This window comes from Schistocerca serialis, chromosome 5 (assembly GCF_023864345.2).
Source record: "Schistocerca serialis cubense isolate TAMUIC-IGC-003099 chromosome 5, iqSchSeri2.2, whole genome shotgun sequence".
NCBI classification, from domain to species: domain Eukaryota; kingdom Metazoa; phylum Arthropoda; class Insecta; order Orthoptera; family Acrididae; genus Schistocerca; species Schistocerca serialis.
The window spans coordinates 142,319,101-142,341,532 of NC_064642.1; the positions used below are offsets into that span (position 1 = coordinate 142,319,101).

Here is a 22,432-nt window from a genome sequence, read left to right on the forward strand (position 1 = left end):
CGAATGTCAGGGTACAAGAGATGGCTCAAAGAATAACAGAAAATATCCAACATGATCCCTATTTTACAGAAATGTTTTCTATGTGTATCCGGAATTCCGTACCTCCTAATCACGTAGGAAAATGGAAAATTATAGGTCATTATTTGTTTTGGAGAGACAGCGTAACATCGCAACGTTGGCGCTTATGCATTCCGAAGGTAATGGAAAATGCACTTGTGTGGTATGTTCATACAGGATATGGATATTTCGGAATCAAAAAGTGTATAACCCATATGAATACGTTCTATTAGACGTTTCAGATAGCATCTTTGATTAGAACTTGTGAAATCTGTCAGAAGATGAAAGAGAATAATACTCCTGTGAAATACAAAATGTATCCAATTATTCCTAAGTCGTTACACGATCTCACAGCAGCAGATTTTTTGGACAAGTTCCAAAAGGAAAGGGAGGAGTGTCATACATTTTGGCCATCATAGAGTGTTGGTCAAAATATGTTAAACTATATCCAATCAAAAGAACCAAAACGCAGACAGTTATACACTGTTTACAACAATACTTTCTGGAAGTAGGTAAACCAAAACGGTTTCTTACGGATAATGGCCCCTAGCTTGTGAGTAACAAATTTAAAGAATTTCTAGCGTGGGAAGGTATTTGTCAAGTGTTAATATCCAACTATAACCAGTCCTCGAGTGTGAACGAGTAATTAAGGAAATTGGAAAACTTTGCCGTACCTACCGCCATGAAAAACATACTTTATGGACAACTAAAGACTTTGAACTTATTCTAAATGACTTACCACATTTATCGACTGGGTTGACCCCTTGAGAAGTAATAGTCAAACCCTTTGTAGGAGAACCTCTGATTAAATGTTTTAATTGGCGTGGACAACCTACTGTCGATTAAGAACTGAATCAGGAAATATCTTCAAAGAATTTAATTGAAAGAGCACAACAAAGACAAGTAAACATAATGAAAAGCTGTTAGCCTCAGTACAAGGTCGATGACCTAGTTCAAGTAAAACAACATCTTCAGAGCTCAGTCCTGAAGAAAGAGACACAAATTTTTCCAAAAATATGAAAGACCATACTGGGTGCAAACGGTAATCCATCCTAAGACATTATTTTTAGTAGACCCTGCAACTCGATCAGAGAAGGGAAAGTACAATGTAAAAGATGTAAAGCTGTACATATCACCCAGGGACGTTAACGTTCTGAGGTAATGGGCGGAGTGACAACCGTCAGATCCCGATTTGTTTTCGGTGTTTCTTCTATAACAGTTATCCTGCACCGAATTCCCTTCCTTCAGATCTTAAACTACTCTATCATCCCATACTCAGAGATTCTATGAAAAAAAAAATCGTACCAGCTACGATTTGTGATTATGTCGTCCACAATTGTTCCTGGTGGGGGATTTCCTTGTTCCATTCAGTCAGACTACTAACAACCTCTGGCTCCCTATATGATCTCTCGTGGAGCTAAGGAAGCTTCTGCATACGTGCCTCTGGTACCACTCTTATTTGCCCTGCAAGAGCACACATGAGGTAGAGATTTGCACAGTGCATTCACACCTACCTGTCACCAGGCCCTTCTGTCCTGACTTGTCCCAACTTTGCTCGGCTGCAGCATGAGGTGGAAATTTGTACACATGTTGTCTCTGATCCCCGTTATTTGGCACAGCTCTGGGACAAGATATATTAAGTCTGCCTGGTCAGCTCTTCTCTCCCTCCATTTCGATCGGCGCAGTTTCCACATATATTTAGTCATGTTTTTGCTTGAAATGGTCTTTGTATGTAATCTCTTCACCAGTTTCTTTGCAAACCTGTGTGTAGATGTCTTTGTGAGATCAAGTCATCAGTTTTGTATGTTCTATTGATATATGTTGTCATTACGATGACTTCTACACTGGTTTTCTTGAAAGCTGCCTGGTAAGCCCTTTATTTGTCACATATTTCTGTGTAAATATGGAGAACTGTGTCCTGGCACATAACTTTCTAAATAATTTCTGAATTCATGAGAATACTATTCTCATACTGAATGTAATATAATTGGGCCAAAGTTCCAATTTATACTTCTTGACGCATATTTTTCTTGGTGAACTGAAGGAAATATTAAGTTAGCAGAAGATATAATTAAACAACTGCATCATATAGATTTTCTACTTTTTACAGAATATTTTATACTTTTATGAGATGTGATGTAGATGGGAGGGTTTGTACCAGTTTACATAAAGTATCACACCCATATATATATATATATATATATATATATATATATATATATATATATATATATATATATATATACTCCTGGAAATTGAAATAAGAACACCGTGAATTCATTGTCCCAGGAAGGGAAAACTTTATTGACACATTCCTGGGGTCAGATACATCACATGATCACACTGACAGAACCACAGGCACATAGACACAGGCAACAGAGCATGCACAATGTCGGCACTAGTACAGTGTATATCCACCTTTCGCAGCAATGCAGGCTGCTATTCTCCCATGGAGACGATCGTAGAGATGCTGGATGTAGTCCTGTGGAACGGCTTGCCATGCCATTTCCACCTGGCGCCTCAGTTGGACCAGCGTTCGTGCTGGACGTGCAGACCGCGTGAGACGACGCTTCATCCAGTCCCAAACATGCTCAATGGGGGACAGATCCGGAGATCTTGCTGGCCAGGGTAGTTGGCTTACACCTTCTAGAGCACGTTGGGTGGCACGGGATACATGCGGACGTGCATTGTCCTGTTGGAACAGCAAGTTCCCTTGCCGGTCTAGGAATGGTAGAACGATGGGTTCGATGACGGTTTGGATGTACCGTGCACTATTCAGTGGTGTACGGCCAGTGTAGGAGATCGCTCCCCACACCATGATGCCGGGTGTTGGCCCTGTGTGCCTCGGTCGTATGCAGTCCTGATTGTGGCGCTCACCTGCACGGCGCCAAACACGCATACGACCATCATTGGCACCAAGGCAGAAGCGACTCTCATCGCTGAAGACGACACGTCTCCATTCGTCCCTCCATTCACGCCTGTCGCGACACCACTGGAGGCGGGCTGCACGATGTTGGGGCGTGAGCGGAAGACGGCCTAACGGTGTGCGGGACCGTAGCCCAGCTTCATGGAGACGGTTGCGAATGGTCCTCGCCGATACCCCAGGAGCAACAGTGTCCCTAATTTGCTGGGAAGTGGCGGTAAGGTCCCCTACGGCACTGCGTAGGATCCTACGGTCTTGGCGTGCATCCGTGCGTCGCTGCGGTCCGGTCCCAGGTCGACGGGCACGTGCATCTTCCGCCGACCACTGGCGACAACATCGATGTACTGTGGAGACCTCACGCCCCACGTGTTGAGCAATTCGGCGGTACGTCCACCCGGCCTCCCGCATGCCCACTATACGCCCTCGCTCAAAGTCCGTCAACTGCACATACGGTTCACGTCCACGCTGTCGCGGCATGCTACCAGTGTTAAAGACTGCGATGGAGCTCCGTATGCCACGGCAAACTGGCTGACACTGACGGCGGCGGTGCACAAATGCTGCGCAGCTAGCTCCATTCGACGGCCAACACCGCGGTTCCTGGTGTGTCCGCTGTGCCGTGCGTGTGATCATTGCTTGTACAGCCCTCTCGCAGTGTCCGGAGCAAGTATGGTGGGTCTGACACACCGGTGTCAATGTGGTCTTTTTTCCATTTCCAGGAGTATATATATATATATATATATATATATATATATATATATATATATATATATATATATATATATGCATTAAAACTGTGACGATTTTACATTGAGTATACATAAGGAGGAGGCGTGAGTAATGAAAGAGAACATGCGTCAGAGAGGAATTAATTGTGATAAACATTATGGAATGTCAGTTTAATAAATACTCTGATGCACTGTAGGATAGTAGGACTTGAATTATAGGTAGACATAGGTAGACTAAGAGTATAGAAGTTGAGAAGTAGAGGAGGACTCTAGGGATTAAATGAAGTATTAAGGAGTATCCAAAGTGTAGAGTAGATTTGTAGCTTTACCAGAAAATATTTAATTATAGTATACATAGGAACGTATACTGGGGTAATGAACCATGAGACCCACTCAGAAAGGATAAGCAGGGCGTACCCGGCATTTGCTAAGCATATAGGGCAGGCGTACCTACATGGAGATAGGACGACTTGTGGCTTAAAAAATAGGAATGTTTTATAAATGGGAATAGAAAGAGGAAGTGCACTCATATGGTCAACGCACAGGCAAAGTATAGGTAGTGATCCTAGCAGAGGGGGCATTATCACGACAGAAGTCACACATTTTATAGGAATTGTTGTAGAAAGTATGAATTCTATGCACAACGAGCATTATTACGTTTTATGTAAGTTTACAAGTGTAAAAAGTACACTTTCATGTTGCCCAGAGTTTCTCCCAACTACAAGAGATAATAAATGAGTACATACTTAGGAAAGGTAGTACAAAAGGTGAGAACAGAAAGTAGGTTACTCATGTGTCATGAACACCTGGTGTTTACGATTGGAAAGACAGCAGAAAAAAAGAAAAGGACAATATAGCCCTCATGATTCCTATATATTAAAAGAGCTGACTAAAACCTTGACTGAAATGCTCACTTTTTATTATCAAAGTAGAATGAGAAAAGAATAGCTAAACAGTAAGCAAAAGGTTGTTCACAGTTATTGAAAGAAAAGAAATGTATACTGTTAAAATGTGAGCTGTTATTATGTGTGATATTAATGTACATAATGATTATGAATAAAATGTGGTGTGTTCGATCTGAGGGGGGAGGGGGGGGAGGGGGGATATGTAGTGATTCGAGAATTTCTGCGTAAATTCTAGAACCACTCGGCCTTCCACCGCCTCGAACACACGATATTTTAGATGTGAGTGGGAAAAAGGAACCCTTTCTACTGTACGTCACCTGTCTGTGTGTGCAGGTCTGAAGTTTGTCGTGAGAAAACTGTAGACACAGCGGTCGAACGGCACCGACAACTCCTTGTCGATCGATCTATGAAAGTCGTAGTGAAAGCACACGGAAGAACCAAGGAACTTCTGTGTTATCCTGTGCTGTTTTGTAGTGGTGACTGTTGTTAGTGACAAAACAACAGTTGAACTGAGAAGACTTTTTAGAGATTCTTAACTTGGACTTGCTAGAGGCAAGACATGTTTCTGATATCTGTGTAGCAGATACGTGACTGTTAAACTAACTCCGTTGTAAATGTAAGTTAATGGTGTCTAATAGGAGACGACACGGACGACAAGAAGTCAAATATTTATGTAAAAAATGACAAGTTGTTCTTTATGGAAGTTGAAAAATACTGAGAGTGAACTAAAAGTATTGCTTCGAGTACCTACTTATTTCACAAGTAGAGAGAGAGAGAGAGAGAGAGTCTTATATGCTCCTTTAACTAGCGTCATTCTTCAGAGAGGGAATTTTTAGAGATTCCAGTAGCCATCTAACCAGCGAAGAAGATTGACTGCACATTCATAAATAAGTCGACTCGTGTAAAAGAAGTGGGAAAGTTGCACACATACTTCACCACTTTAACTCGTCCAAACCGTTAGAACTGGCCACCCAAATGCGCCAGACCTGAATGCAATGGAACACATCTGGGACATGATTGAACATGGCGTCAGAGGTCATTGCCGCTCCCTGGAATTTATGGTAATTGAGGTGACTTGTGTGTGCACATGTGGTGCTTCCCCCCTCCAGCGACCTACTAAGGCCTCATTGCTTCCATGCCATGATGCCTCGCCGCTGTTATCTGTGTCAAAGTTGGACAGTTATTGCGTAGGTGGTCATAACCTTCTGGTTAGTCAGTGTACGTACACACAAACACACACACACACACACACACACACACACACACAAGATCAATTTTATATACATAGAAGCGAGAAGTTCGTGGAATTTATTTCAGTTTTCGCGGAGCACTCAAAACATGTAATGACAAGACTAGGTTACTGAGACACAAAGCATTTTTAGTCCTCCTCCTCCTCCTCATCCTCTTCGTCATCCTCGTCATCCTCCTCGTCCTCGTCCTCTTCGCTGCTCCCACTCTCGTCCTCATCGCTCTCCTCCTCGGAGCCAGACTCCTCCTCCTGCTGCTGGACAGCCTCCAGCCGGCCCTTCCAGACGGCAGCTGCTGCTGCTATGTCCTCCTCAGTCTTGCACCAGCTGTAGGCTCCGCGACGCATCGTCTCCATGAAGGCGCACCACTCGGCGCGCTCCAGGTCGGCCGCCTCGCCCTCTTGGACTTCGGCATTGCGTTTGGAGATGTCGCACACGGCGTCTACCGAATCGCCGATCCAGCGGGCCCATTCCTGCGCCAGTGAGACACAGCCGTCCAGCCACTGGGTGTATTCAGTGGCATCTAGCACAGGTGGTGGTTCAGGCTGCGGGATGTCCAGTTCTGGCTGCAGGTCGGCTGCCACAGCTTTGGACAGAGCGACGATGGCGTCCCGCGTCTCCTGCTGCAGTGGAATGCCGTCCTCTAATTCGGCCATCCGGCGCAGCTTACGTGCTACTGCCGCCTCCACCTTTCTACGATCTTCCGACACGTCCTCCCCGTCTCCGTCAGCAGACAAAACGTCAGTAGTTGGAGCACGTAATGTGAGCTTTTGTAGTACTTTGCATAATGAGACCTTGGGCATTGCCTGTTGGGGATACAGCGAGACTAGAGCACTGAGCACCGACACCCGCTTCTCGACTACAGGTTCTGGAGGAGGTGGCTCCTCGATTGGTTCCACTCTGAATCCGTCTCCTTCCGCTGTCACCACGTACGTAGTTTCAGAACCCTCTCTCTTTCCTTCTCCCTCTATAATTTCTCCCTCTTCTTCTTCTTCTTCTTCTCCTTCTTCACCTTCTTCCTCTTCGCCTTCCTCTCCAGGCTCGCCTTCTTCTCCACCTTCTCCCTCTTCTCCCTCTGACGATTCGTCCGGAGGGCCTTCTGGGGGCTCATTTGGGGGTCCAGTGGCCCCCTCTTGGGGGCCATCTGGCGGTTCATCTGCCGGTTCGTCTGAAGTTTCATCTGGCTGGTCGTCTGGTGGCTCTTCTTCTGGTTCTTCTGCAGTTTCCTGCTGTTGGCCTTCATCATCCACTGGTTCTTCACTTTTGGTTTTCTTTGCCTGTTTTCCTTTCTTATCTTCTGCTTCCACTTCCTCTGCACCTTTATCTTTCTTCTTTCCTTTCTTAGCTTCTGTTCCTCCTTCATCTTTTTCTATAACTTTCTGCTTACTTTTCCCTTTCTTATCTTCCACTTCTACTATGTCTTCATCTGTACCTTTCTTCTTCTTTCGTGCTTTCTTATCTTCCTGTTCTTCTGCCTCTTCTTCTGCACCTTTTTTCTTCTTTTTCCCTTTCTTATCTTTCTCTTCTTCTTCTACTTCTTCTTCAGCTTTCTTCTTCTTTTTTCCTTTCTTTTCTTCCACTTCTTCTGTCTCTTCTTCTGCACCTTTCTTCTTCTTCTTCTTCTTCTCCTCTTTCTTATCCTCGACTTCTTCTCCCTCATCTTCTACACCTTTCTTCTTCTTTTTACCTTTCTTATCTTCCTCTTCTTCTTCCTCTTCCTCTGCAACTTTCTTTTTCTTCTTTGCTTTTTTACCTTCTGCTTCCTCTTCTTCGTCTCCAGCACCTTTCTTCTTCTTCCCTTTCTTCTCTTTTACTTCCACTTCCTCCTCTGATTCTTCTTCCAGTTCCTCTTCTTTCTTATCTTTCTTTTTCTTCGCTGTAGGCTTTGCTTCCTTTCCTTTCTTGCCTTTCTTCGTTGCTACCTCCTCTTCAGGTTCTTCTTCCTCCTCTTTCTGCTTGGCTTTCTCTTTTGGCTTGGCCTTCCCCTTCTCTTTTGCTTTCTCTTTTGCCTTACCTTTCTTCTTGGATACCCCCTCATCAGATTCTTCTTCTTCTTCGTCCTCCTCTTTCTGCTCTGGCTTCCCTTTTGGTTTAGCCTTACCTTTCTCTTTCGGTTTCTCCGCTGGCTTGGCCTTTCCCTTCGCTGGTTCTTTTTTCCCTGGCTTCTTGCCTTTCTTGATGGGTTTCTCCTCCTCAGATTCTTCCTCACTGGACTCAGAGAAGGAGCCTGAGATGCTCTGCGCGTCTTTGACGACGAGGTCGACCCAGACAGCAAGGCGCTCAGAGAGCGCAACGAGCAGCTTGGCGACGCGCTGACGCTCATCGGGCTTCTTGGGTGGTTTGCCTGCGGCAGCTGCCAGCCGCTGCAGGATGGCCTTCGCCAGTAGGCGTTCGCGCTGTGTCTGCGGCCGGCCTGCCCCCACCTGCGAGCTCAGGAAACGTGAGATGTGCGCTGCAAACTTGGCCGCAAACTCCCTGCTCCACTTCTCGTTGGCTCTCGCACCCGCTGCCCTGGCTCCACTTGGCGGTTTCTTGCTGGTGACCACTTTAGGCCGCCCCTTGCCCTTTTGTTTCCTTCTGTCCCTGCCCTTCCCTTTGCGCTTGCGCTTGCCCTTTCCCTTGCCCTTACCCTTGCCTCTTCGGCGGCTGCCATCTATACGGCACCGGCACTGTTCCCGCATCTCGAGTTGCTCTCGGAGCCTTGCACGGGACACCGCTGTCATCGCCCGCCTGTCAGCAAAACAACAAGTTTAGTGCCAGACACGTATAATATGCTACAAGTAGAGTTACCACATACATTCGTGTCTTTATAGAATCTTTAAGATAGATGGAAAAAGTATTTAGCTAATCGGATAACTTGCATTGTTCATAGTTTCTGTACGATATATGTACATAATGCGCTTCAAAATACTTTTCAGAGACTTGTCCATTATCTGACATACGTTTTCTGAATTTACCTCGCGGCGCGGTTTTCGTTTTAATGACGACAATATGTTAAATATGGCATGAACGTACACATTATTCTATACTGCAAGTCACTCCATTATCTAGACCTATATTTAAAATTCACATTACTTGGCTGCGCTAACTCACAAACCGTGTTATTATCCTGAACACAACTTCGATTACGTGCCACGCTACAAATCGGGCTACAGATGTAAACAAGGTTAGAGGGGCCGCGGGAGGTGGATGTCCAATATTAAACTCTAGCTGTAAAATTCATTTCATACTTAGTAGCGGCGGGACAATGACACATGCAATTACGAGTCTGATTAATGTTTCTGCAATAGACCATATGGACAGTGGTTACGGTACTGCAGAAAAGGGGAATTAGTAGCGGCTCCCGAACAAGGTTCTTTTGTGCTTCAGTCTAATTCACATGTTATATGAATAATTGCAATTTATTATGCTGTACTACACAACGCCAATATATATAAAATGTTAGGAGTAGAGTAATTTTTACTACAGATCTAGCATATGTGCTCGTGTCCCTAAGGTACAGTGTTCAACACAAAACCTGGGCACCGGCCCGCCACTGCCCTCGCCCCCACCCTGCAGCACTCCCAACGCCTTCTCCAGTCCCATCTTGACCGATTCACCACTTGGTGCAACCAGTGGTAGCTTAAGGTCAATCCTTTCAAAACCCAGGCGATCATAGCAGGCAAAACCACCCCTTCCTTCCGCCTCCTCGATTTCTATGTCACCATCTGTGGCCGTCCTATCGCCCTCACCCCCACCCTTAAGTACCTTGGCGTCACCCTTGACCGTCGCCTCTCCTGGACCCCCCACCTCTGGACAATCCAAGCCAAGGCACGCTCCCGACTCCATCTCCTCTAGCTCTTTTCTGGCCGTACATGGGGTCTGGACCCTTCCACCATCCTCCATACCTATAAATCCCTCATCCGCCCTATCCTCTGCTACACCCACCCTGCCTGGATCTCCGCCCCCGCTATCTTTCGCAAATCCCTTCAAATCCTAGGACGCCATGCTCTTCGCCTCACCTATCGCATCCATCTCCCCTCCCCCACACGGATCCTGTACGACCTTATTCCGTTCCCCCACCTCCTCCTTTTCGTCGAACGGATACGGATCCTCTACACCTCCCGTAAACTCGATCCTCCTCACCCGCTTGTCTCTCCCATCCTCTCCCACCCTCGTCCACTGTCGCGTCTGAATTTCCACACCCTCTCCCAAGGTGGCTTCCGCCAGCTCCCCCTCCCTGATGATGCCCTCCTCCCCTCCATCTACCCCTCCTACCAACTTTGATACTCCCTCCCTCCTCCTGTGTTTGTTCCTATGGGCACCCTCTCTCCCTTCTCTCCCCCTTCCCTCCCTCCTCCCTTTCTCCCTGCTCCTCCCCCGGGCTTCCCCTATCCCCATACCTTCATTCCTCCTACCATCTCCTCTGCCATTGGCGTCTTTGCTCTCCCCTCTCCCTCCCCCACCCCCTTCTTCCCCTCTTGGCAGGTCCCCGGACTTGCACACGTTAAGTGGACATTCGCGCTGGAGACCATCACCATCAGTTTCTCGTGTGTGTGCCAACGTGTTAGAGGTTTAGTGTTTTTCGCCGTCACGCTCCTTCGTTCACCTGTACCGTCTAAGTCGTCAGTGTTTTACGCAGTGCCGACAGTTTTTCGTGTTTTTTTTCGTCGAATGTGAACGGCTTCGTGTTATTTGTTTGTGTGCCTACTGTTTTTTGCCCCCCACTTTGTTCTGTATCTTCTGTGTCTCCATTGTATTTTCTCTGTAAAACTTGCCACCTTATTGTAAGGAGTCAAATAACAATAAAGAAAAAAAAACAGGCCACTGGAGAGACTAAGTTCGAGTAAAACCAGCCATTCCTCAGAATTCTAAGTCCCGACATGTGCACGATTTCACACCATTGTAGAATGCTAAGGAGTCTGGAGGAGGTGTTGTCCCCCTCTAGAGCTGTTCCAGTAGCGTTATCAGCTGGTGGTCTTGTGATAAAGAGCACAAAGTGTAGCCGCGAAGTCGCGAGTTCGAGTCCACCTGTTTCCCTAGTTTTTAAACCGCATTTCTGCTAAAGTTATCAGTCTGATGGAACCTCAAGCATAATATTCTTCACTTTCTAGCCCTCCAGTAAGAGCAAAAAGTTCCAGAAACTATTTTGTGAATCTGCTCGTGGCTACATCAAGACCAGAGCAGTATACGCTGGGCAGTTTATCCGCCGCACCGCGGCCACAGGCCGCCAACAACCAGTGACAACCGAAGAGCCACTTCATGTCGATTGCTGTCCGACCAGGTGACGGGGGGGCCAGCGCTATGAGCGCATTTATCAGTTGCAGTTTTGTTGGTTGGGTTGGGTTCTTTGGGAGAAGAGACCAAACAGCGAGGTCATCGGTCTCATCGGATTAGGGAAGGACGGGGAAGGAAGTCGGCCGTGCCCTTTCAAAGGAACCATCCTGGCATTTGCCTGGAGCGATTTAGGGAAATCACGGAAAACCTAAATCAGGATGGCCGGATGTGGGACTGAACCGTCATCTTCCCGAATGCGAGTCCAGTGTGCTAGCCGGCCGGAGTGGCCGAGCGGTTCTAGGCGCTACAGTCTGGAACCGCGCGAGCGCTGCGGTCGCAGGTTCGAATCCTGCCTCGGGCACGGAAGTGTGTGATGTCCTTAGGTTAGTTAGGTTTAAGTAGTTCTAAGTTCTAGGGGACTGATGATCACAGCAGCTAAGTCCCATAGTGCTCAGAGACATTTTGAACCAGTGTGCTAACCACTGTGCCACCTCGCTCGGTTTCAATTTTGTTGTTTGAAGTTCTAGTATTTAGCTTGCAGTTACATAGTGGATTTTTTTAATACTTGGAACTTGGGAACGTTGAATAAGCGTTGTAAATCAGAGTCACAACTGGAATGAAGTCTCACATTTGCGACATACTTTTCACTTTGGGTTTAATAGAGGAGGCAAAGGCACTGGTGGCAGCTAGAATCCTATGTATTGAGTGTGTGGGCGAGTACTTTCAGACAAAACAGGTAAGGAAAGGATTTTCTTGTTTCATGAAAGATTGTCCTGGAATAAATGTGTTTCAGCATCGCACCCTGCCAACAACAGTGACAGAACTCAAAAATGCAGTACTTGAGAGATCAACTTACAGAAATCGTTCTATAAAACTTATACTGAAATAGTATAAGCACTCCATCCGACTGCTGTGTCATCCTCGGTGGAGGATGCGGATAGGAGGGGCGTGGGGTCAGCACACCGCTCTCTCGGTCGTAAGATGGTATTCTTACCCGAAGCCACTACTATTCGGTCGAGTAGCTCCTCAATTGGCATCACGAGGCTGAGTGCACCCCGAAAAATGGCAACAGCGCAGGGCGGCCTGGATGGTCACCAACGCAAGTGCCCATCACGCCGGACAGCGCTTAACTTCGGTGATCTCACGGGAACCGGTGTAGCCACTGCGGCAAGGCCGTTGCCCCACTGAAATAGTATAAGCTTGGTTTAAATTTAAGTACTGTTGGCAGTAAATTGTATTAAATTTTTCGAGGAGTTGTGACACTGCTCAAATATTACTCAGTGACAAATTGCCGTTTATTGACTGTTGTCGCATCCCTTGCTGCGGTGCGATATGAGGTGGACTGTGACCATTTAACCGTCGTGCAACATTTGCATTCAATAGGCAAGGTTCAGAAGTCGGGTTTAGGAGTACTACATGCTCTTAATTCAAAGATACCAAAATTAAATGGCTGAATATTACTGCACATTTTCCTGAACAGCATCACTTCGCTCATTTGCAATCCTTTTTAGTGCTATTACTGGTAACGAGTTATGATGAGCTTATGTTAACTTCTTAAGTAGACGTTAACGTCTGAGCCCTAACAAAAGACATACTCGAGCAAACGGCAGTGTCAACATAATATATTTCTACATATTGAGGTGGCGGGTATCATTGCGGATGTCGACGCAGCTCTTGCACGATATTTCGACAACTTCACTTGTTGTCTTGCCGAAACATTGTGCAAGAACGACGCTGATATCCAGCAGAATACCCGAGACCTCAAGAGTAAGCAGATCGTCGGGAAATCTGAAGAATTAAATAACGTATTTCATATGGTGGCTGAAAAAGTGTGTTGTGTGCTACGAACACCTTCCCAAGAGTGTTTTCAATGGCAACTCGTATTAGTTGTCAACATTGAGATACATCTCGGCGCAGTGTAAGGAAAACGACCGACAGAAATGCCCCGTATGTTGGTACTACACGATAATGCACTCTGCTGACGTCACGAACAAAAATATTCAGGAATTTGTTTGGAAAGTCATACCTCACGCACTTATTCTTCTGATCTTATGCCCTGAAATGTTTATCCTTCCCGCTCCTTATCGAGCAATCCTCAAGAAAAGTACTTTCCGGAGGAAAATGCGGTTCTAACCTAATTTGACGATATGTTAAATCAGAAGCAGTAGGTTTCTACAGGCATGGAATCGGTAATCTACCTGAGCATTGTCGGACTGCTTTCGATAATATGAAAGAATATATAGGGTGCCCAGGAGAAATGGTAAACATTCAGGGACACGACAAGAAACGATCTTTCAAAGCAAAAAAGTCTAGTAGACATGGGCTCTTAGATGCAGACTTTAAAAGCTATGAGTACTTTTTTATATTCGATACTGTGAAAGAAATTTATTCTACTGTAAGCCCTTTGTTTCTGGATTTTGGAATGAGGTGGTATGGTCAAAAACAAGAAATAGTTGTCTAGTAGTCGTAGCCCTAAAATGAAAACCTTGACTAGTTGATTAGAAGAGATACATCAGCGAAGAGAAAGAAGACCTCAGAGCTCTTGAAATATGCATCTTGCAGTTCATGCTTACTCGGCTTTTTTGCTTCGAATGATGGCTGTTGTCATGTCCCGGAATATTGTCAGTTTCTCACTGGGCACCCTGTATTATTGACAATTAATTTGTCTCTGACTATTAACATTTAATTTAATAAATTAATGCAAAATTCTATGAAAATATGAACTGTACTAATAGAAATCAGTTACAGCTTACCACCATAACTTTATGACAAAAGATTAATTTCATAAAACCTGAAGTATATGCAGTATGATTGTGCCTTTATTGGCACGAATTAGTAGGATGTTACACATTTTTTACTTCGAAACGGTCTATGTTTACTTGCTGTCATATTTCATACTCAGGTAGAATGAAAAATTCCTATTTCGTAAATAAACTCGAGAATTCGCAGTTACCAAAAATTATGTTGGTAGATTTGGAAACACGCATTTTCAGTGGCAGTATCGACGTTTCTTGCGTCTTTGAGACTGTGGTGTCACCGCCAGACACCACACTTGCTAGGTGGTAGCCTTTAAATCGGCCGCAGTCCGTTAGTATACGTCGGACCCGCGTGTCGCCACTATCAGTGATTGCAGACCGAGCGCCGCCACACGGCAGGCCTAGAGAGACTTCCTAGCAGTCGCCCCAGTTGTACAGCCGACTTTGCTAGCGATGCTTCACTGACAAATTACGCTCTCATTTGCCGAGACGATAGTTAGCATAGCCTTCAGCTACATCATTTGCTACGACCTAGCAAAGCGCTATTACCAGTTACTATTGATGCTGTAAAACATGTACCGTCAAGAGCGATGTTCACCAATTATGGATTAAAGTTAACTATTCCAGCAGCTACGTACGTTTTTTGCTAGTCTAATTTCCTTGCCCTGTTCCGGACCTCACGCCAGCCTGCGTAAGCTAAAACGCGTGCCTTTCGGCTTCCTCTCATAGTGGGTTGGCTCTCTTGCCAATCCACAACAGAGACGATTTTTGATGGCTAAGATGTCTTAAGATTTCCTTATAATTTTTTGATATGGCTGCTTGGAGCTCTGTCACAGAAAGAATAAAAATCTGAGCTTCAGGAAGACTGGAACCACGAGACACAGCTGTCTTCGCTCTATACCCGACCACATTGCCTCAGAGCTAGAGATGAACAGTGGTATGCGTCTCCCCCTTATTGTCCCAGTGCTGTCTAGAACAGATAAATCGCAATGTAAAATACGGGATTAGTTGCACTTTTGTCGTGGAACGACTTTCCAGGACTCAAAATCATAAATTGTCAACCTTATGTCACACTTTCAGTGAAACTCACTCTGGTTATTCCATAGAAATGTCACTCGCGTTCCTGTAACTATGTTGAGGAACTACAGTGTTGTTACTAATAATACTCACATGCACCAACTGCAAAATAAAGATCATAAGTCAATAGTTGTCACAGTTATTGGTGCTTTACTGTCTTGGGCGTACTGAAAACTAAAAAGCTCAATCACTAGGAGGGATTCCCTTTTTTTGGAGTGTTCCAGTGACGATACTGAAACATTTAAGAGCAGGTCACACAACGGAAAGAGCACGTCAAATTTAAAAGAAAGCAAAATCCCCAAGATTGGCAAAGTTTTGCAGAAGATCGAATTATAGCGCGTGCTTCAATGCGAGATCTTTTAATAATTTCCACAACGAAACTCTCTCTCGGAATCTGGCAGAAAACCCAATGACATTCTGGACATATATGAAGCACACCAGTGGAAAGTCGCAGTCAATACCTTCCCTGTGCAATAACAACGGCGAAGTCACTGAAGACAGTGCCACTAAAGCAGAGTTATTAAACACGGTTTTCCGAAACTCCTTCACCAAAGAAGACGAAGTAAACATTTCTGAATTCCAATCAAGAACAACAGCGAAGATGAGAAACACAGAAGTAGATATCCTCGGTGCCGCAAAGCAGCTTAAATCACTTAATAAAGACAAGGCCTCCAGTCCAGATTGTATACGAGTCAGGTTCCTTTCAGAGTATGCTGATACAACAGCTCCATATTTAACAATTATAATGCTCGCTCATAGAAAGATCCGTACCTAAAGACACCATTTTTTCCCTTTATTGAGTTTCGATTCCCCCGAAGGGGGCGGGCTGGCAGCAGCGCAGTATGCCGCTCTTCAGCCTACAGAATTTGTTTTAACAAGAGGAAGATAATAAATAATAAAAACAGGCGATAAAATCGGAGACTTAAATGGTAACATGGCGGAAAAAAATCGTGGAACTTAAAACATAGAAACAAAGGGATGATGATGCTCATAAAATACATATGAAGCAAACAGGTAAAATAATAGACAGACAGTTAGAAAACACGGCGACAGTCTGGTTTCTGTTCGCAAGAGACATAAAATTCACACCCAGCGACAGCATGATATCTGTTCGCAACACTTAGGAAAGCCGAAAAACACTGAACATTCACTTGAACACTGCACTAAAAAGTTGGCAAATATGACATATCACAGTGGAGGGCAGGTGGGGGGAACCTGGACAGATGATGGGAAAATAAAAGGGGGGAAGGAGAGGAAAAACGAAAGGGTGGGAAAGACACCATATTTAGCAATTATATACAAACGATCGCTCACAGAAGGTTCCGAACCTGAAGACTGCAAAACTGCTCAAGTCAAACCAATACCCAAAAAGGGAAATAGGAGTAATCCGCTGAATTACAGGCCCATATCACTAACGTCGATTTGCAGTAGGGTTTTGGAACATATACTGTGTTCGAACATTATGAATTATAAGGTTCATTCAAATGAAACCTGGTCAGTGCGTCAACCTTTGCCTTACACGTAAGGTGGCACCCTGGCAGAGAGACTGACGCGTGCGCACCGTTTGATGTTGCATAGCGCCAATGTGGTTTCACGCCGAAGAGAAGGTGGTTACACAAGTTGTCGTCCACTACCGAACATGCAGACGAGTAAGCAGGAACAACGAAGAGTGATTCGGTTTTTGACGGCGGAGGGAGTTGGAGGCCGTCAAATGTATAGACGGATGAAGTCTGTGTACGGTGCGTACAGTCTGAGTCAAGTGTTGTGGAATGGCGCACGCGATTCCTAGAGCGGCGCGAGTCACTGGAAGACGATGCTCGTCCTGGACAAGCTCGTCGTGTCATCACATCGGAAATGGTCGCGGAAATGAATGCTTTAGTCTTGGACAGCTGCAGAACCATCTTGGACGAGATCCATCGGTTACTGGATATTAGCGTGGGCACCGCCCACACCACAATGCATCAACACTGGGACTTTCGAAAAATCTGTGAACAGGGGTTCCGCACCAACCGACCTCCGAACAGCCCAATACTCGAGTGGCGCTGTGTTTGAGTCATCTGCAACGTTATCATGAGGAGGAATACGGTTTATGCCAACAAATGCACACTCGTATTACAGATACATCATGTTTTATTAAAGTAGACTTTCATTACAAGGTTATTGTCTTATGTTGTATTTCATTTGTATTAGTACAGTTCATATTTTAATATAATTTTGCATCAATTTATTGAACTCAGTGCTAGAAGTTAGAAAGCTATTAATCATCAACAACACAATGTATCATGAGAGGGTGGCCAATATTCAGGGATATGGCAGGAACGATCATTTGAAGAAAAAAAAAAAAGTCCAGTAGGCACAAGCTGTAACATAATACCTTAAGATGTCATCTTCATCTTCGATACTGTAAAACAAATCTCTTCTACTGCAATGTCTTTGCTTTCCATATTGTGCAAGGTTGTAGTATGGACCGAAACAAGAAAAAAGACCAGCAAACGTGAGCTCTAAAGAGCATACGTTAAGGGCTATGAGCACTTGATCAGCTTCACTACTGTGGAACACATCTCTGCTACTGAACAAATGTTCATCAGTCTTAAGGTAAGCACCTTAGTGCCCATATTTACTAGACTTTTTTGCTTTGAATGATCGTTCCTGTTATATCCCTAAATATTTACCACTCCTACTGGTACACCTGTATAATGTTTCACATTATCTAAAACAGACTGAAAATGCTCAGGTAGTTTACCGATTTTGTGCCAGTAGAAACTTTCTGCTTCTGAATTAAAGATGTCATCAAACTAGGTATGAACTCCTTTTCGTCTGGAAAGAAAGTTTCTTCACGGTTGTTCGATAAGGAGAGGGAAAGATAAACATTTGTGGGCGTAAGGTCAGAAGATTAAGTGCATGAGGTATGGCTTCACAATCAAACTCCTGGACAGTTTTGTTTGTGACATCAGGAAAGCGCATTATCGTGTAGTACCAAAATACGGGCCATTTCTGTCGGTCGTTTTCCTTACACTGCGCCGAGATGTAATACGAGCTGCCATTGAAAAAACTCTTGGAATAGTGTTCGTTGTACACAAAACACTTTTTCAGCCACCATATGAAATACATTATTTAATTCTTCATACTTTCCCGGCGATCTGTTTGCATCTTGAGGTGTCAGGTATTCTGCTGGATATTGCTCTTGCAAGATGTTTTTGCAAGACAACAAGATAAGTTGTCGAAATATCGTGCAAGAGCTGCGTTGATATCCGGAAAGATACCCGACGCCACAAGAGGTCGAAAAATGTTATGTTGACAGTGTCCTTTGCTCGAGTAGACGTCTTTTGTTAGGGCTCAGACGTTAACGTCTACTTAAGAAGTTAACATACGCTCATCATAACTCGTTACCAGTAATAGCACTGAAAAGGAATGCAAATGAGCGAAGTGATGCTGTTCAGGAAAATGTGCAGTAATATTCTGCCGTTTAATTTTGGTATCTTTGAATTCGAGCATGTAATACTCCTAAACCCGACTTCTGAACCTTGCCTATTGAATGCAAATGTTGCACGACAGTTAAATGGTCACAGTCCACCTCATATCGCACTGTGGCAAGGAATGCGAAAACTGTCAATAAACGGTAATTTGTCACTGAATAATACTTGAGCAGTCTCACAACTCCTCGAAAAAGTAATAGAATTTACTGCCAACAGTACTTAAATTTAAACCAAGCTTATACTATTTCAGTGGGGCAACGGCCTTGCCGCAGTGGCTACACCGGTTCCCGTGAGATCGGGCGTGGTCGGCACTTGGATGGGTAACCATGCAGGCCGCCATGCGCTGTTGCCATTTTTCGGGGTGCACTCAGCCTCGTGATGTCAATTGAGGAGCTATTCCACCGAATAGTAGCGTTTAAGGCTTTCCCGGCGTACTGATTGTTCCATAAAAACACGGGAGAATATCGTGGCAGGACGTTACTGATATCCGGCAGTCCCCTCTTGTTTTTATGCAACGAATAGTAGAGGCTTCGGTCAAGAATACCATCTTACGACCGGGAGAGCAGTCTGCTGACCCCACGCCCCTCCTATCCGCATCCTCCACCGAGGATGACATGGCGGACGGATGGTCCCGGTGGGCCACTCGTGGCCTGAAGACGGAGTGCTTATACTATTTCAGTATTACTTTTATAGAACGGTTTCTGTAAGTTGATATTTCTCTCAAGTATTGCACTTTTGAGTTTTGTCACTGTTCTTGCCAGGGCGCGATGCTGAAACACATTTATTCCAGGAAAATCTTTCTTGAAACAAGAAAATCCTTTCCTTACCTGTTTTGTCTGAAATCACTCGCCCACACACTCAGTACATAGGATTCTAGCTGCCACCAGTGCCTTCGCCTCCTCTATTAAAGCCAAAGCGAAAAATATGTCGCAAATGTGAGACTTCATTCCAGTTGTGACTCTGTTTTACAACGCTTATTCAACGTTCCTCCAAGTTCCAAGTATTAAAAAAATCCACTACGTAACTGCAAGCTAAATACTAGAACTTCAAACAACAAAATTGCAATTGATAAATGCAGTCATAGCGCCGGCCCCGGTCACCTGGTCGGACAGCGATCTACATGAAGTGGCTCGTCGGTTGTCACTGGTTGTCGCCAGCCTGTGACCGCGGTGCGGCGGGTAACTGCCCGGCGTATACTGCTCTGATCTTGACCTAATCACGAGCAGATTCGCAAAATTGTTTCCGGAAGTTTTTGCTCTTGCTGGTTGGTTAGAAAGTGAAACATATTAAGTTTGAGGTTCCTTCAGACTGATAACTTTAGCAGAAATGCGTTTTAAAAACTAGGGAAACATGTGGAGTCGAACTCGCGACTTCGTGGCTTCGTTTCGCGAGTCTTATCGCTATACCAGGAGCTCAAACACCATGGAAACAGCTTTAGAGAGAGACAACATTTCCTCCAGACATATTCTACAATATTGCCAAATCGTGCATATGACCTAACACTGAATTCTAAGGGGTGACCGATTTATTGGTTACTTTAAGTGATTGATTCGGACTTGCGGTGGCCGGCTGGCGGCCATGTTTTGTGTCTAAGACTGTAGCTTTCAGTTTCAGGAAAAACAATGTGTCGTAAAATGCTGTGCAAACTAGGCTGTGACAGGAGAACAAAACTTGTAAGTGCGAGGCTGCTGAATTTCCTTGTGGGGAATGGCTGTGGTATCATGGAAAACGGAGTAGATGCTGTCTTCCAGGAGGTTTCCGTCTGTGCATCAAACTAATCTACACACTACGAGATGTAATGCTACATACCATCCCAGAGGACAACCATAAAACAAGTCGTTGCAGATAATAAGATTTGTTATCTTATTTACACGTCGAGTAAGAAAGCATGTCTTCAATATGAGACAAAAGTCGCAGTAACTTTGCTACTAGCATGGCCAGCCTACTTTAGAGAAGCACGAAGTCCTCTGAGAATACTGAAGTCAAATTAAATGTCATCCATATTCATTCGTTCTTTGGGTAGACTTGTATGTAAAGTAATGATGGACGTTTTATTTGGCAGAAGCTTGATATTTTGTTGTGACGGACGATACATGGAGAATATACGAAAAGTGTTCGCATATTAATCAAAAAAGGAGAAGTTACATTTTTATATTTGCTTGTAGCAATAATCAAGCAATGAAGAGACGAAGCCTTTCAGTGCAGCATCCAAGACGTTAGTCGAGCAACGAAGAGGTAAAGAAGAGGAATATAAATCTTCATTGAATGAATTACGTCCAACCCAACCAGGACCATGGGGAGAATAATTGCGATTTGTCCTACAATCAGGACTATATGGCATTGTCCCTTCACCTGCTTGCAGAAGGTTCGTGTTTTGTATGTTTGATGGCAATGGCTTTCTCGATGACCATGGCGTACAACGTAAACGGACATCTCCACAAAGTGCGTCAGCAGAATTTTATCCGAGAGAGGGGCAAGGTATTGAGATTGCCGTTTTTTATATAACTGATTGGATGAATTTAAAAACTTGTCTTGCCCCAAGAACTAGATTTGACAGGGAACATGCTAAACTTATCGCATCTAAACTTATTGCATCTCAAGTGACTGATAGTTATTTATTATTACTTTTAAGGAAGATTACTTTGATATCCAAACGCTAAGCACATTTCAATACTATATGCAAAGCTCATCATCTTATATCATTAATATGAATATGGATCTAAAATTATATCCTCGTATGATTAAGTCCATAGTAAACAACGAGTAATGAAAACAGCTAGAAAATATTCACATAAAATTTATTCATATTCCATAAATTTTTGGTTGACACTAACTATTAAAAATCTTAAACACACAAAAAGTTGGAACGATTGAGAAAATCCTTTTGCTTACCAACAAAAATTGCCATGTTAATGCTTTCTGAAATCGAGAAATAAGGAACAGAGAAAAAAAACTTATTCAATTTTGATGATGTGTGCATCACTTTTTGCATACAAAACGTCACATATGATAATGTTTATGGGTTTACTGCATGAGTTTCATACTTTATATTTTTTAATTTTTACTGGCATAACTAAAGTTGAATAAAATACGTATTGGAAGCTACAGCTTTTGGATTGGTGGGAGAAAATGTATCGCCAGGTCAGCATTGCACTAGTGTGTGGGAACTCCCCCAAACCACACCAAACCGGTCGGTAGCAGTGACTTTTTAACAGCCTACTACTGAACCAAGGAAGTCGTCGTCTTCCCTTTTTCACGTTATTATGCAGCCATATCAACTGGACTGCAGAATTCTCAGCTCTACAGATGCATATGGCACACCATATAACTTGAAGAGGCCTCTATGTCTCGAGAGGATTTCTTTTCGACCTTGAAATTTCACACTTTTTTCTTCTCTTCTAGTGCGGAAAATGGTCCTTTCTTTTTGCAGTGACGTACTTGATTCTATAAATTACGTGTGGATTTGCACACCAAGAGTAAAAAATAGCAAACTTCTGTTGTGAATCCATTGTGCAGTAAATGGAGGATCATCTTACAAGGGTATCACATGACAATACAACTTTTTGTAGTTATTTATGTTTACGGTATGTGAAGTTCGGAACTCAAGTATGCCCCTCCCAAAGCATTTCGATGCAACTCTCTAAAACTGTAGAGAAAATCGACTTTGAAGTATTCCAACCACGTTTAATATGCTAAAATTAGGTACATATTTTTCGATGAGCGGTGTGCCTCTGTGGTAGAGTGCTCGCTGGCAGTCTGGGGTGGGGGGCTTCGGTTCGGTTCCAGGTGGAAACAAATTTGTAAACAAAGATGCTTTCCAAGAAGCGTAGAATATATAAAGCGCACGAGACTTATAATAGGTAGATCGGGTGACGTTCCGGTCATTATTTTTTCGTTTTTTCCGTTTAGTTCGAATATCTCCATCATTTGAAACTCAAACTTATCAAACATACATTAATACAGCTAACTGTCATTTTTATGAGAAATTCACGTCTTCCTATTTCTAATTA

The 22,432-nt window shown here is 44.1% G+C and overlaps 1 protein-coding gene across 1 annotated transcript in view; it reads right to left on the reverse strand.

The window, feature by feature from the left end:
* Window positions 1–1,474: 1,474 nt before the first annotated feature.
* LOC126481802 (trichohyalin-like) overlaps window positions 1,475–22,432 on the reverse strand; it is a 60,663-nt gene continuing 39,705 nt past the window's right edge. Inside the window, exons 4-5 of the mRNA XM_050105758.1 lie at window positions 6,048–8,587; window positions 1,475–1,521 (exon numbers count right to left, since the gene is read on the reverse strand). Coding sequence (XP_049961715.1) covers window positions 1,475–1,521; window positions 6,048–8,587 — 2,587 coding nt within the window. The remainder of the gene's footprint in view (window positions 1,522–6,047; window positions 8,588–22,432) is intronic.